General features: G+C 41.4%; 1 protein-coding gene across 1 annotated transcript; it reads right to left on the bottom strand.

Annotated features, from left to right (window-relative positions):
• Nucleotides 1-6,199: 6,199 nt before the first annotated feature.
• PPP1R3C (protein phosphatase 1 regulatory subunit 3C) lies at nucleotides 6,200-10,840 on the bottom strand. The gene is made up of 2 exons (XM_082424699.1): nucleotides 10,733-10,840; nucleotides 6,200-8,698 (listed from the first exon to the last, which is right to left on the bottom strand). Exons 1-2 carry the CDS (start codon nucleotides 10,744-10,746, stop codon nucleotides 7,759-7,761), a joined length of 954 nt encoding a protein of 317 aa, XP_082280825.1. The 5' UTR covers nucleotides 10,747-10,840; the 3' UTR covers nucleotides 6,200-7,758.
• Nucleotides 10,841-16,853: the final 6,013 nt, after the last annotated feature.

Genomic DNA, 16,853 nt, shown 5'->3' with positions numbered 1-16,853 from the left:
TGAGAAAACAAGGATTAGAGTTTAAAACCTCTCAGGAGGAGGAATCCTGGTGTATACACCAAACTCTCAGCCTCAGAGGGCCACAACTTAAGTGTAGAGGTGAACGAAAGATAAAAAATCTTTAACACGACTGCAATCCTGCCTTCATTCAGCTCAATTCCTGAATGGATTAGGATGATTGGTCCTAACCCTATATGTCTAGCAGAGGAAAGGGTGAATACTCTCTGGAGGAAAAGTGTACATCCGGTGAAATTCTCTTTCATCTATTTTCTCCATCTTTTCCTCTATTTTTAAAAAACTACTAATAATATCTATTTTCTTTTTGCACTCAATACTTGTAATTCAATCCAAAGTTACTAGGATGCCAAAAGACAAGACCACATGAATAAAAACCAAGAAGAAAATAGATAATATAATCAGACCCAAAGGAGACTTAGATATTAGAATTAGCAGACAAGTATTTTAAAGTAACTATCAATATTTTCAAGAAAAATAGAGGAAAGGGTAGAAAAATAGATGAAAATATGGAGAAGTTCATAGGGAATTGGAAACTATCAAAAATAATTAAGTGGAAATTTTAGAACTAGAAAAGATAATAACTGAAATTAAAAGCACAAGAATGGATTTAAAAGCAGGGTTCAACACAGCAAAAGAGAGGCTTAAGTGAACTAGTGAATAGAAAATATGTGAGTAAAGCCCAGAGAGAAAAATAATGGGAAATAGAGAAAAGAGGATGAAACACATGGGGCAGAGTGAAAGGGTATAACATAAGTGCAGTTGGAGTCCCAGAAAGAGAAGAGATAGCAAACGAGACAGAAGAAATATTTAAAGAAATAATTAGCAGATGATTTTCTAACCCCTACCTAGACTCCTGTCTAGAAATCTACACCTAGTGAAGCTATCTTTCAAAAATGAAAGCTAAAGATGTCTTCAACAAACAAAAAGAGGGAATTCTTCACCAATAACTATACTAAAAGAAATACTAAAAGGGCTTTTCCCTAAGGCTGAAGGAAAAGTGATCCAAGATGGAAACACAGAAATACAAGAAGAGAAGGAAAACAGAAAAGGTAAGTAAATGGATATGGATAAATATAAAATAACTGAAGAAAGCAATGATGACAACATCTCATGGGGTTTAAAATATATTTAGAATTAAAATGCAAAATAACAATGCAAAAGGTATTCACATGGCAAAGTATTTTAAGGTCCCAGCTTTATTTAAAAAAAAAAAAGTGGTAAAAATAATAGTGTGTGTTGTAATTACTAGGGTAACCAACAAAAGAACAGTAAACAAGTTAATAAACTGGAAAAAAATAGAATCATTAAAAAATAGATTAGGAGAAAAAAAAAATAGATTAGGGAGTTCCCTGGCGGTCCAGTGGTTAGGACTCTGTGCTTCCACTGCAGGGGGCACAGGTTCGATCCCTGGTTGCAGAACTAAGATCCTGCAAGCCACTTGGCGCAGCCAAAAAATAAATAAATAAAATAAATTATAACCATTATAAATAAATAAATAAATGATAGATTAATCCAAAAGAAGATGAGAAATAAATGAAAAAGAACATAAAACAAGGGGGTCTAATAGAAAACAAATAATAAAATGGTAGACATAAACTCAACTTTATCTAAAATTGTATTAAATAGAAATGGACAAAATAACTAGAAGGCATATTGTGAATAAAGAGTTTTGAGAACCAATATAGTGTAGAAGTGATGACCATGGACTCTTTAAGTCTGGGCTCCAATCTTAGCTTCAATACTTACTAACTAAATATTTGACATTGGGCAAGTCACAAATCTTGCCTGTGCCTCAGTTTCCTCATATGTAAAATGAAACTAAGGAGAAAACCACCTGATAGAGCAGTTGTGAAAATTAAATGAGTTAATATATGTGTAAAGTACCTAGAACAATGTTTGGCATATAGTAACTGCTATATAAGTGTTAGCCATTGTTATTATTATTTAAGCCTCACAGCAACCCTGTAAATAATTAACTCATTTCACACAGAATTCAATTGAGGCTAGGATGATAGTGCAACTTGCCCAAAATTACCCAGCAGGGGTGTTACTACAAAATTATAGAGATGTGTAAATGTCTCCAATACTCAACGCTCCATGAAAGCAGCAATCATGTTTGTTTTGTTCATCACTACACACTCAATGCCAAGAACATAGTCAGTGTTCTAGAAATATTTTTTGGATGGGGAGTGACTCTTACTACTTACTATACCAAGCTCTTTCAGATATTCTCAGCCAGGAACACAGAATATTAATATTAGTACTAGCAGTCCTTATTTGAGAAAAGAATCTCAAAAATTGATATTCATCTTCAATAAGAAACACACTGTGAGAATGAATATTTGTGAGGAAATTTTTACCACTGGATATTAATCTTAGTAACAACTTACACTTATTTACCACCTATCATTGTTAAGTACTTCATCCGTATGACCTCATTTTATTCTCACAACCACTTCGTGAGGTTTGAATGTTATCCCCATTTTAAAGATGGGAACAATGACACCTGGAGATAAGTTGCCACTGAAACACTGGGCCTCAACCATTTAGGAAAAGCTGTACCAAGGGGACCTATATGATGTAGTGCCAGTATTTCCTTCCTCTGTACAGCTTTGAGTTTCAGAAGTTGCACCTCCTCCAGCTCCTGGTTGGAATTGGCGGGGTGGGGTGAAGGGTGGGGAGGATTCCTTACTTCTCTGAGCCAATCATAGAGTCCCATTCACCTGTCCAGGGATTGGCTTATGCACAGGTATGTGCCTTAATTCTAGTCAGTGAAACATAGTGAGGGGAGGGGAGCCTTTGGTGGAGGGTGGGATGAACTCCTGGGAAATGTCTATTCACTCATAAAAAATGACACAAGAAAGAGATGGGCTGCTGCTTCTACTCAGTGGCGTTGTGTCTGCATATGATGCCTGGAAATTGTGGCAGCCTTCTTATAATTAGGAAGCAAGTCAGCACAGGCACAATCAAAAGTAATGAGGATGGGAGGACAAAAAAATGAAAATAACCTGAGTTTAAAGTTACTAAATTAACCAACTTTAAAAACACCCTACCTTGGGACTCGTATTGTGAGATCATAAATTTTCTTTATTGTTTAAGCTAGTTGAGTCAGAGGATCATGTCCCTTGCAACCAAAGGCCTCCTCATTAACATACCACCATATAAAAAGATCAAAGAAAAGAGAGTAGAGGGTCCTCTACTTTGATGAGCAGGGTTCCTCAACCTTGATGCATATTGGAAACAGCTGGGAAGCTCTCAAAAATATCCAATACCCAGGCCACAACCCAGAATGATTACAAAAGAATCTGAGAGGGGTGGAGGGAGGCAGGCATCAGTCCTCGTAAAGCTCTCTAGGTGATTCTGATATGTAGCCAAGGTTGAGGACCACTGGCTTAGAGGGATCCTATAAACCCAGTAGTGGGTGCCCACTCACTGGCAGAAAGAGGGACGGGTCCAGAGGCAGGAAATCAGCAAAACTGCATACAAGGTACTGCTCTGACTTTGGGATCCTTGCCAACGATCTAGAGGGTTTGTTTAGGCCACAACTCCCAGAAGCTGCTAAAACAAAACAAAAAAACAAAAAACCTCTGTGGGGAACCTGGCGATGAAAGCTGAAAAGGAGGCTCTCTCTTTGGGACTCACGATGGTGAAGACGCACGGTCTGCTAACTGCACTAGGGATTTCCAGCCCTTCAGTGTGGGGATAAACTAAAAGGAAAGACATAAACCTAGAAGAGAACAAAGTCCTTCCTTAAATAACTAAATTAAGCCTTATTTCTCTGGAACAGAATATCATGCCCCCCAAATTCAAGCCATTCTCCATGTGAAATTTTAAAAGCAGTGTTGCTTCTGCTATGAGATGAGGTATCAGGACGTGAAATACGGATGATTCTGTTCGATAGGAAACACTCAGGAACAGCTTGCTCTTTGACCAGGCTCTCCTCCTTCAGTTCACGTGCAGCACAGGGACAAGCCAGTGTTGGGTGGAGCTGGCATAGGTGACCAGCAAGAGCTGACCAGAGTCATGCCTGCCTGGCAATCACTCCCTCTTTAAGAAAGACAAATATCATTATGATATCACTTATATGTGGAATCTAAAATAATTGTACAAATGAACTTATTTACAAAACAGAAGTAGAGTCAGGGATGTAGAAAACAAACTTAGGGTTACCAGGGGGGAAAGGGGTAGGGAGGGATAAATTGGGAGATTGACATTGACATATACACACTACAATATATAAAATAGATAACTAATAAGGACCTACTGTATAGCACAGGGAACTCTACTCAATACTCTGTAATGACCGATATGGGAATAGAATCTAAAAAAAGAGTGGATATATGTATATGTATAACTGATTCACTTTGCTGCACAGCAGAAACTAACACAACATTGTAAATCAACTATACTCCAATAAAAAATATTTTTAATTTAAAAAAAAAGGAAGGGGGCAGCTAGGAAAGGAAGGCCTTCAGGGGAGACTTCAAGGAAGAAGTGGAAAGGAAAACACTAGGCAAAAAGTCACTGTCTACAAAAACAAAAACTTTTATTTAAAAAAAGCAAAAGAATAAAAAATATTTTTAAAAAGAAAAAAGAAAAAAACAGTCACTGCCCAGCCTGGAAGTCACTGTTCCAGGCCGATTCAACCTGCCACAGGACCTTGAACAAGTCACTTTCCCTCTCTGAGTCTGAGTTTCTTTAATAAAGGCAGACATTTGCATCCCATGGTCTTCAAGGTCCCTGTCAGACCCATATTTAATTTTTCTCCATCCTGTGGGAAGAGGGCTCTCTTCGCCCAACCGTCAGCATGAACAGAGAGCCAGAGGAAATAAAATAAGGGTCATGAACTCCAGCGCCTACAGAAGTCAGGCAGACAGCACAAGAGAATGTAGCAGGGGTGACAAAACAAGCAAGTACCTCTGTACCATTTTTCTAGATTCCACGTATATGCGTTAATATACCTATTTGCAGGGCAGGAATAGAGACGTAGACATAGAGAACGGACATGTGGACACTGAGGGAGGGGAGAAGGGGAAGGGGGGACGAACTGGGAGATTAGAATTGACATATATACACTACCATGTGTAAAACAGGTAACTAGCAGGAACATGCTATAAAGCACAGGAAGCTCAGCTCAGTGCTCTATGAAGACCTAGGTGGGATGGGGGAGGAGGGGAGGGAGGTCCAAGAGGGAGGGGATATAGGTATACATATAGCTGATTCACTTCACTATACAGCAGAAACTAACACAACATTGTAAAGCAATTATACTCCAATTTTAAAAAAAGCAAGTATAGCCCATCTATAAAGGAGGCAGCTGCTACTCAACTCCAGGTAACTGTCACCATGAGGAAGGACCTTGCAACTTTTTGAGAAAAAAGGAAATCTAGATTTTTTTTTTTTAATGTAAACTGCTGATGGTCTGCTCTTGGAAATAAATTCTCTTTTAAAAAAAAACAGAGAGAGAGAGAAAGAAACCAAAAAAAAGTATCCAAAAAAAAAAAAAATCTGCAGCCAGATACAGCCTGTAGGCCTGTAGTTTACAACTTCTGATCAAGAGGCTGTTATGATATGATTAAATTTGTTTTTCATAATTGGGCCTTTCTAGGTTGGTCATTTATTCCCCCTTAAGTTACACTGTGCAGAAGCCATTTTTGGCATTTTAGGCAAGAACTGAAACTACAACTTTGGTTCCTAGACCTGCTGCCTCATACCCCAAGGAGCTGAGCTCCCCCTCAGTCTGGGACTGATGCCCACTGCCGCCCCCTACACCCTCCATGCAGCTCCAAGCTTTGCCCCTTCAGGAGGGGGCCGGATCTCCGGAGGTAGAAGCCACTCCAGCCCTTCCCACACCATCCCTTCCCCCATTTCAAAGCCTCTCGAGAAGTGGTCCCCAAGATAAACCTGACCCAGCAGAGGGTACACGTGATGAGCAGTCAGCACAGATGGGGACAGTCAGGGCAACAGTCCCAGCAGCTCAAGTCACTGCCCCTGGACCCCAGCCCCAATGGTCAGGAGGTGGAAATTCTCACTAATGAGACTGGGACCACGTGAATACCTTCAGGTGGATCCAATTCCTGGTCCAAACTAACCTTGCTCAGTTGTTCTTAAAACAGGAGAATATCAGTTGATGGTTTCTTATTTAACTAACTGTGGCTTTGAGAAAGAAAACACACTCAGATCTTATACCAAACATTTTTATTTTTAAAGTGAGAAGTTCACAGAGGATAGCTATAGGAGAGTGAAATATTTAGAGCAGAAAAATTGTGGGTGCTAGCCAAACTTCAAATATTGTTATAGCAGAGTTATTCCACTAGTACGCTTCCAGCATGGCAGGTCACGTGTTAAAATTAACTGCATTCTCAGAACACCTCAGTGGACGTGCACAATGATAAAAGCAAACATTCAGAGGCTCCGGTTCTGAAGATTTTACAGAATGGATTTATGCACACTCCAAAACAAGTATATTACAACACACCCAAAACAATTCACATCCATTAAAAAAAAAATGTTGACTTTAAAGATATTGGTAGGAAGACTTAAAATAACAAGAAGAATATAGGCAAGAAACAGAAATGGCTACTTTTATGTGCAAGGTACTGGATTCTTAAATTGAGAATCAGTGTCAATCCTCACTTCCAACATCACATCGAAAAAGTGTGGCAGAAAAATGAGTCACCTTCAATATGAAGGATGCGAGTTGTGTACACTGACAACACTCTTGAAGATACAACAGTTTTGCAGGAGGAATGCCAGCATACAGAGTGGGCCTTCTTATGAGGCCAAACGCTCACAGGTTATCCGATGAACCTTCACATACTCAGGTTAAGCAACTACAACATTCTGGTTTAATCAAGGCACTGGCAAAAAGCGATCCTTGACATGACATAGAGTCCCTACGAGTTGTTGGCCAAAGATGATGGCATCACCTAATACAGTATTAGGTGATGACAGCTGCATCTTATGTTTGGTCAGGCAGCATCTATACTGAGAACCCAAGCATGGTACCTTGATCACAAGCAAGGTCACTTATCCCATTAGGACTGCAAAGCCAGATTTGCTTAAGCTTTCCCCAAATCATGATTTTTGTTAAGTCACGTTTGAACAGAAAGGCTTCGCGTACAATCTTGATTCCCCAGAATTATAATTCCCTTTCCCCAGTACCACGCAACACTCCTAAAGTTTGTTTGGGTTTTTCTCCACAAGAATACATAGAATGGATGTTATTCTCCCCTCTACAAATTACTTCCCTGGGAGAGAACTGTAAAACCAACTTAAAAACACAAAATAACCTTACATTTTTCTCACCGACAGTTAAGTATCAGACCTCTCGCTCCTACTCTGACCTGAGCTGCAGAGCCCTTCGAGTATACTTTTCAGACATTCCTCATACCATTAACACAGCTTTCTGTCACCATCCACTGTCCTTCCTCAACCTTTTCTTGCCTAACGTGAAAGCGAGTGAATTGAGAGGGAAGGAGAAAAGGGCACCGACAATGTATTACTTTTATAAAAATAGGGTTTCCAGGCTGTTCCTTGATACTCCACAGCAAAATGGGGCAGCATCGTCCATATAGAACCCCACACTAAATTCTCAAGGGGCTACCTTTTTTGTAGCCAGGTCTCAAAAGTTCCAAGCTAAACCTACTGAAGGAAAGTAGCAATGCCTTCCTAATATTGGCAAAACAGACCTAGAATTACATGGGGAATAAGGTCAAGACCAGCCACTAGGTGCTTCATTCATCGGTAAGAGGACAAGTTCTCCATCCTCCCCCAGCTCTGCCATTCTGGGAAGAGCCCGCTGGCCAGCCTCGGGCTGCCGAAGACTGTCGACTCCAGCTCGGCCTTGGGGGACGTCTGGTGGAAGGCGCAGTCCTGGGCTGCCCTCTGCGTCTGCACTCCATCAGGTTTCCACTGCACGTGGACAATTCTGTAATTCTGACCCTCATTGTTGTCCCAGAAGACCCGCCCGTTAGCATGGTACGAGATGCAGAACTCGATTTTCTCCTTCGTTGGGATGACGGAGGGTAGGTCAATGGCAAACGAGAAGGTGTCACTCTCCGAGCCACCGTACACGTTTCTCATGTAGACACAGTCCACATCTGTGTAGCTCTGCCAGGTATCAAAAGTGATCCGGATCTGAACCTTCTTCTCAAAGCTCATGTTTTTCACCTTCACAGTCCCCATCACCGTTCGCTCCTGCAAAGAGCAGTTCTCCAGGCACACAGAGTTCTTCTGGAAGTGGTTCCGAAAACTTAAGTAATCAGCTGAAGGCTGAGGGAAATCTAAAATCAAGTTTTTCTCCTCGTGGAGTTTTAAGCCTGAGGAGATATCGTTCAGGTCCAAGAGGTCAAACTGGAGATCCCACACTGGCTCTTCCGGAAGGTCCGAGAAGACATGGATGGCGGTGAGGGAGAGGCCCTTGGAGTCCGCAAACACCACCCGCTTCTTGGCTTGGTTGTGTGAAGGCTTCCAGTCGTTCTGGGCTTTGGCTTCCTGTTTTATGTTGAGACACGGCTTCAGAGGCTTTAATTTGTTCACAAAATTTCTTCGTTGGAAGTCATCATAAGGGCCCAGGAAGCTCTTCAGAGGTGGGGAATGAGCCAAGCAAAGCCTCATAGCTACATCCACGGGCATGACCGAACTTGTCAAAGGCCGTGGATCTAAAACCTGGATCATTCTGGAATACAAAAAGAAGAGGGGTTATCGTCTGCACCTGGAATGCACTTCGCCTGGCCCCAAATATATCTGTACAATTTTTGTTGGCTAAGTTATAGCCAGCACAGTAAGTTTCAAGGAGGTGCTCTCACACGTAGTGAAGGAATACAGTATTAGGTGATGACAGCTGCATCTTATGTTTGGCTCTACCCTTGACTGGCTATAGGCCACGGGTTAAAACACTTGGGGTCTCAGTTTCTCCATCTGAGACATAAAAGATTTGGATGGGATCATCTCTAATACAGCTCTAAAACCATTTGGTCTGTTCTGGACCAGTGGTTCTCAAACCTGTCTGTTCACAATGGCATAGGGAGTTGGTTTTCTTCCTTTCTCTTTAATGCCGAATCCTAGGACTTAGAGCCACTAATGCAGAACCTCTGCGAATGGGGACAAGGAGGTAAATATATTCTTAAAGCTTCCCAGGTGATCTAATGACCAGATAGGTTCTAGAACCAAAGTTCTCCCTCAACTGCACTCCCTCAACTGCTTTGATGATTTTGCTATTGAATTGATTACACTTCTCTGGAATAGTAATCCACTTGAAAAGAAAAAAAACAGCCATAAAAATTCTCGTGGAATGGTTTTGAGAGTGAGGGGCTAGAAAGAGTGAATCAGAGGATTATCTTTGCACTTTCATTATCATGCTCTTCCTCATTTTACACAAATAACCCACTGAAGTGCAAGTCAGCAATTGGTGAACTTAAAAAAAAACTTTACATAATCTGTATTTCACAAAGAAAGACATCCATGTCAAGTCCACATTTAAGTGGAAAAAGTTGATGACCTGAAAATGAGGCTGTTTTCAACATATGCTATATATATGAACTTATAAATGTTGAAAAGTGTAATAGGAAGCACAACAAAAAGATAACAGTTATCTCTGGGTGATAGGTGATCTATTTTTGCCTTTGTACCTTTTTGGTATTTTCTAATGTTTTGGCAATGGATATTTATAACCAGAAAGATAATAAAGCTATTTAAAATTTAAACATAACTATGCTCCGCAATAGTAAATCAAGAAGTATCCATCAGGAAGGATATTTTTTCTGGCCTTTAGCCCTGAGTATATTGCCAAGTTTATGGACATTTTTCCCCTATCCTAGCCTTCAGATAAGAGGTGTGTGTATACTGTATGTGACATTTCTCAGTCTGGCTTTAGTAACTGTCTTCCCAGCAGCTCTAAGCACAAAGGCAAATGGTCATTATCATAAGATGGATAATAAAAGAACATTCAGAGAATTTACTTTATTAGCCTTGGGATTTTTCTGGGAGACCTACAAACTTAGAACAAACAAATGAAAGAGAAAGCTATATTTGTGGGTCTAATAATAGTGAACAGGCAGGATTTTTAGAGAGGTCTTCTGCTAAGTTATGTCTAGAGGAGCTATTTAAGTAGTTTTGCTGGGGGCAGGGGTGTTTGGGAGGTTTGTTTTGTATTTTCATATTTTGCACTTATAGAAAGACAATTTAAGGATATGGAGATTTCCCCGGAATTTTAAGTCCTGACCCAGAGTTTAAAAATAATCATTTGCTCAAACTCTTAGACTGAGTTTTCTATGGCAAACCGTCCTAAGAAGAACGGAAGAGGACCAAGGAATGCGAACATCATCCTGTAGTTATTCCCAAAGCTAAACTACTCAACCAGCAATCTCAGAGTGTTATTCCCACGAGTTAAGCGGCCCGAGTCCTTGAGACATTTGTGCAGGACCAAGAGATACGGTCGGAATCCATGAGGGAATCAGAACTCAAGCTGACTCACGTGAAGACAGTTTCTGGTTTAAGAGGCCGTTTACCAAAATCAGCTCTGCCTAAAAAGCACAGAGCAAATCTCCACACCTCCAAGGCCTCCCCGGTGCCAGATTCCAGTCAGCAGCCAGTCAACCCGCCCTCCTCTAGGGTCTTCACGTGCGATGATGACAGAAGGAAAACGCAGCCCAACCTCCCTGCAGCTGCGCGCTCCCTGTGCTCCGGGGCGGGGAATCTGCAGGGAACCTACCTGGTGCAGCTCATTAGGCAGAGGGGCGGCGGGACTCCGCTGCCTGCGCGAGTTCGCACCCGGCTCCTGGCAGCCCCGGCTTGGCTGCAGCTCTGGCGGATTGCGGGTGCAGCGCCCGAGAGGCCGCTTATCTGCTCGGGACCACGTGAGCCGACGGCTGGGACCAATCGCCGGGCCGCGAGCTCGACGGCGCGACCAACCAGCTCTCAGCTGGGGCGCGAGCCCTCGCCCGGGACGTGACGGCGGTAACGCAGGACTCGCGGGGCGCTGGGGGCACTCGGAGACCCCCGGCCAGCTGGCCTGAGTCGCGTAACAGGAACCCCGGGCGAGGCGCCGTGGAGGCAGCACCGTAGCGCAAGTAGCGGGTGCAGGCCAGGAGGGAACGCAGCAAACCTGCCCCAGGCCGGGCGCCAGCACAGCGGGGCTGCGGGGAAGGAGATGCCTTTCACTTCTGGAGGCTTCTGTATACAGTTAATCTGAGCGCACAACGTTGTGGCTTGTTCCAAATGTGTGTGTGTGGATATAGATATAGATATATAGTATAGATATAGATATAGATGATATAGATAGACACAAATATATTTCAAACATATATATTTGAAATGTTTATCTTGTTCACTGCTTGGTGCATCGGCTCATGCTGTCCCTTTCCTTGCCCTGAGCAAGTAGAAGTTGGCTGTATATTTTGGGGTTAGGGTGAACCCACAAATGCACCACACAGTAGACTGCTTCTCTAACTAATGTTGTTAATAAACCACGTTAGCCCTGTTATAAGACAGTGAGAAGGCATTCACTTAAAAGGCACTTTGTATTTCGATCTATTCTTCAGTTTTTCTCCCTGGAAGAGAAAACTAAAGCCAGAAATGAAATGGCCTTTTTTGCTTGTGTGGCAGGTCAGCCACAGAGCCAGTGGTCAACCCAAATCCCTCGACTCGGTTCTGACGTCCTCTGGCAGTGATGTGAAAACCAAAATGTTAAAATATCACATTGTAAGTTTCATGATTCTCCCCGGCCAGTTACTCTCGCTGAGGTTTTGGAATTTTGTTCAGGTTGGAGAGGTTTTAGACCATCAGTTACAACCATAAAATTAAATTTCTAAGTCTAGTATAAATTATTTTTATAAAACCCATGTCCTCGTTCTGCTCTCAACTTAGTTATCCAGTAGTCCATTAAAATGTACAAAATGTACAACGTAAAATGTACAAAAATCCCTGTGTCTTTTAAATCACTGTCAAACAGTGGAATTGTTAAAATGGTGTGATTAAAGAAAAAGAAACTCACGCTGAATATCCCTGGGGAAGGTACTTAACGCTTGGGCTTGATTTTTTTTAAAGGAAACATCCAACTAAGAGCAGATCTTCTAGTCTCTCAGCCCAAACAAAACTAGCTGAAGGGGCAGTCTTTGGAGTTGACACTTTCAAATCTAGGTAAGTTCTAGCCTCAACTCCCTCACCTGTAAAATGGAAATAGTGAAGTTGTTCTTAGGATTAAATGATATTGTACAGATGAGAAAACTCAGCATAGTTTCTCAGTATGTGTTCAACGATCCTATGTTGAGCTAAGGAGTGTATATTACCAATTAAAGTTATGGAGAAACATAAAAGAATAATAAATTGTGATCCCATTTTAGGGGTAAGATGTGCACGCATAGAAAAGAGAATATGCTCAACCAAAATGTTAACAGTGCTTAATTTTGGACAGTGATATTATGAGTAATTAAAATTTTCTTTGTCATTTGGCTTCTCTGTATTTTTTACTTTTTCTGCAAAGAACATGGACTTTTTCTGTAACGGAGAAATCGTCTTTAAATGACTTAAGACCTTCAGATTCAACGAACATGTATAGCCTACCTACTAGGTGCCAAGAACTGTGTTGGAAGCCTTGACATGCTTACACCATCTACTCACAGTCCTTCTGAGTTTGGGTTTCTTTCCATTCAAGCTACTTTCTCTTCTGCCCCCTGGTGCTGACTGATGCCATAAAAGCCACCTCTCCAAACTCCTTAAAATAGAAATCAGGGATACAGGGCTCTCTCCAAAGAAGAGTCAACACTCAATAAAATTCTAAACTGCATGATCCAGGCCTCCCACTTCTTTCTTCCCCCCCCACCAGATTTATTGAGATGTAATTGACATATAACATTAAGTAGGTTTAGAGTGTACAAGGTATTGATTTGATATATTGCAAAATGATTACCACCATAACACTAGCTAAAGCCTCCATCAAGTCACATAATTACCGTTTCTTTTTTATGGTAAGAACATTTAAGATATATTCTCTTAGCAACTTTCAAGTGTATAATAATACAGTATTATTAACCATTAGATCCCTAGAAGTTTATACTCTTTGACCATCTCCCCATTTTCCCCACACCCCCAACCCCTGGTAACCACCATTCTACTCTCTGTTTCTATGAGTTCAGCTTTTTTAGATTCCATATATATATGTGAGATCATATGGGATTTGTTTTCCTCTGCCTGACTTATTTCACCTAGCAGAATCAGGCCCCTCATTTCTATGTCCTTCCTGGCTTTTACTGCCCTTCATCATGGGATGAGAGGGACTGGAATGGAATCAGCGTTCTCAGTCATGAGTTGCCCCAGTGAAGACACGGTGGATTAGGAATTGTGGGGACTTTTCTTATTATTTGTAGGTTTTCTCCAACTGTGGTTTAACAGCATCCAAACATTGCTTTGTCCTACCCATCTTAATAATAAATCTACTGATGAGAACTTCTTGATCTGTGCAGTGTTTCTAGCCATGCCAGGGGTTGCAAGGACTCCTAAGCCAGAGCCCCTTGACCTTGAGAATGCTACAATCTTTATTATAGAAAACCAAATTTAAACTCATGAAATACCCAGGGAACATTTTAAGGTGCTACAAAGCAAGGGGCTGATGATGTGTGGCTTATACAAATGGGTCTCTTCCAGGATCTGTCCAACACATTACCAGACATGCCCTTGTGGGAAAAACACCCTGGGGGCAGGGAGTCCCAGGTTGTCAACTCATTTTCTCCAACCTAGCCCTTTTTTTCAGTACCCAATCAAGAAAGTGCTTGAATATTCAACTCTATAGTTACTAGTATTAAAATGTCAGTACTCAGTAGTAACAGGATGAACCTTATAACTGATCTTTAAGCCCTGCCCTGTAGAAATAGTGAGGTTGAGAACTGCTCGTTTTGATGAAAAGAACTGAGATTTCTATTTCTGAAATTAAGAAAGGAGCCAGTGCACATGTCTCCAGGAATAGTAAGCTCTCTCTTACACTAACTCCTTCTGCCTTCTTTAGCCACATTGGATGGGAACACCAATATTAGGTGAAGGAGTGTAATTTTTTAAAAAAACAAAGACACTTACATAAGCTTACTTTGGGTCAGGCGCTGTTTTAAACACTTTACAAATAAATATTAACTCATGTAATATTTATAAGAATCCAGGTAGGTCGAAACCATGATGTTTATCCACATTTCAAGATGAGGAAACTGAGGAGGTCTGGGAGTTTAAGTAACTTGTCCAAGATCATGTAGCTAGTAGATGGCAAGACCAGGTTTCAAAACCCTCTAGAGTCCATGCTCCAAGTGTATGAGTTGCTCTGAAAAGAACAAGCACCACACTGGTACCCACCAAGACCAAAAAGATGGTCTGTAGAAGGCCAGGGAGCTTCAGAAAGGGGAGGGCTCCCTGAGGAATACATATGGAAGCTTTAAGGAGGAAGTGAGACTTGGGAATTGGCAAGAATTTACCTGTGGCGGAGTATCATCTTTAGGACATCTAGATGATAAGAATCCAGCTGTGTGGCTCAACCAACTAGAGAGAAAATGAGATCACAATTGAAATGGTACCAGCAGCCCACCATTCTATTCAAAGAACATATTCCCAGAGGATAAGAGAAGGAATTAAAAGTGTTGCTGAGTAGACTATACTATTGGCCATTCTGGTTGCGCTGAAAGAATTTTCAGTATCATTTTCACTGCCTGGATTTTTTTTAGTTTAAAAAAATCTCTACTTTTAAAACATCCCTGTAACAGAACAATCTGGGTGCAGTTGTGAATACACAGTTGTTGCTACCAAGAGTAAGTGGTTGAAGAAAGTGCAAGACACTACCTGAGACATGTAGAGTATCTCAGGTGAGGTGAAGAGGAAGGAGAGGGGAGGGGGAACAAAAAAGGGTGATACACTTAACCTCTCTAATAATCTACTGGGATGATGGACACAGAGGTTAAAAGACCAGTAACCATAGCAGGTTGGCTGAGTGGCAAATGGGTCGTGTGAACATAATGCACCTTTGCTATATGTGCTTCAGGACGATAGAGAAAGGAGAGGCTTCCAGGGGCCAGGATGGCCAACGAGGACCAGGACATGCAGGGTAACAGCAAGGAGAGCAGTTTGCTAGAGGTGAGGATTCAGGCTGGGGGGATAGCAGGGAAGGATCAAGGGAGAGAGACCCTTTAAGTTTATATTTTTTTAAATTCCCTGGACTCTCTTGAACAAAATTAGAGATCTGCGTGATACAAAAGGAAATTAGCAAAGAATTAAATAATAATCTGACTGGAGGGGTGAGACCATTCTCTAACATTGCTAGTTACATCTTCAAGTTTCTGCAGTTTCTCCATATTCATTGAAGGATTAGGGTGAAGAAAAGTAGAAGTTAGTTAGGACCTATGAAGAAAACTTTAAACCACTATAGAAGGGCTTTTTAAAAAGGTTTTAATGTGAATATTATGCAGGATGGGAGAGGGGATAAACAGGAACTACCCAAAATGTACTAAAGTTCATATGAAACATCAGCATAGGAAAAATCAAATTGGGAAGAAGGAATATTTTGAAAAAGAATAATGAGGATGTACTAGCCCTATCAGTGTAAAATTTATTATAAATTTAGAGTGTTTTAAAAAATTAGTATTGGTGTATGAATAAAGAGATCAGTGAGATTAGAGTCCATGCATAGACCTTCTTACATAAGAGAACTTAATTTATGATACAGGTGGGCATGTCTAATAATGGAAGAGGAAAAAATGGATTATTCAATAAATGGGCAACTGGCTGTCCATTGGGAGGGGTGGAATGGACAGATGTGTACAGGAAACTGTTTTCAATTCATGCCTCTGTGGAGAGGGGTGAAGGTGCTTTGATGACATGGCAACGTACACCAATAGGCACCTCCATAGGGAATTCTGCAAGGGTGCTGCTGGTTCAACATGCTCTAGGCACTGTAATTTTTGTGATTTGGAGAGTGTTCTTTTTAACTCGGGGCTATGGGAAAGAGAAAAAGTATTGGGACAATCAGTGAATCCAGTCAGTAAGAAAGAAATGACACAATGAACACCCTAAAATCCTGTCCTTCTCCATCTCTAGTTCCTCCTCCCTGGAGAAGACCCTTCCTGGGCATGGCTGACTGGGTTTGTCATGCCGGGTGGGTCTGATGCTCTGTGCTTGTTCTCATGGCTCTGTCTGGGCCAAGATACCCTCCTTTAGTTTCAGTCCCATGTTTTACTAAATCTTAGCATTCTGTATCATTGTGAATTTGCATTCTGATTCTTTGTTGCAAACTTAAAGCCTGTGAGACGCAGGTACTCTCTAACCACTCTACTCACCAGGCTAATTTGTCTAAAGACAGGTATTTTTCTGCTGTGTAAACTGGCTTTTGGACTCCGCTGCCAACTATGACTATTAGAGGAGTTTTGGCAGAAGGAATCCAAACTGAATACAGATCCCTCATTTATAAGGTACCACACTTCCTTTCTTATGTGACAAAATTAAACTTCTCTACCCATCCACTCCCCACGCACACACACAAACACATCACATCACCCCACCCCCAGCTCTGGACATAACTATTCATAACTACCTGTTCCAATAGATGTTTAAAACTCTTTAGACCCCTCTTTTAAGCTATGCTATAGTGTCTCCCTGAACCATGGAGAGAAAAAGCAAATTCGGTCTAAGACATGGACAGCTTTGTGTCTATCAGAGAACTCTTTCTGTTTAGTTGCTACATGCCCTCTCTGACTTGGTGGAAAGTTCCAGCTGGGGGAAGTTGGAGAAGGTGAATAATTTTCCACATCCTACTGAGACAACTCATTTCACTAGGGCTTTAATATTTGTCTGAAGTATAATAAATC

Source organism: Balaenoptera physalus (assembly GCF_965194825.1).
Source record: "Balaenoptera physalus genome assembly, chromosome: 14".
Taxonomy (NCBI): Eukaryota; Metazoa; Chordata; class Mammalia; order Artiodactyla; family Balaenopteridae; genus Balaenoptera; species Balaenoptera physalus.
The sequence above is the reverse complement of the archived record's forward strand: the minus strand, read 5'-3'. Positions and strand labels throughout refer to the sequence as shown.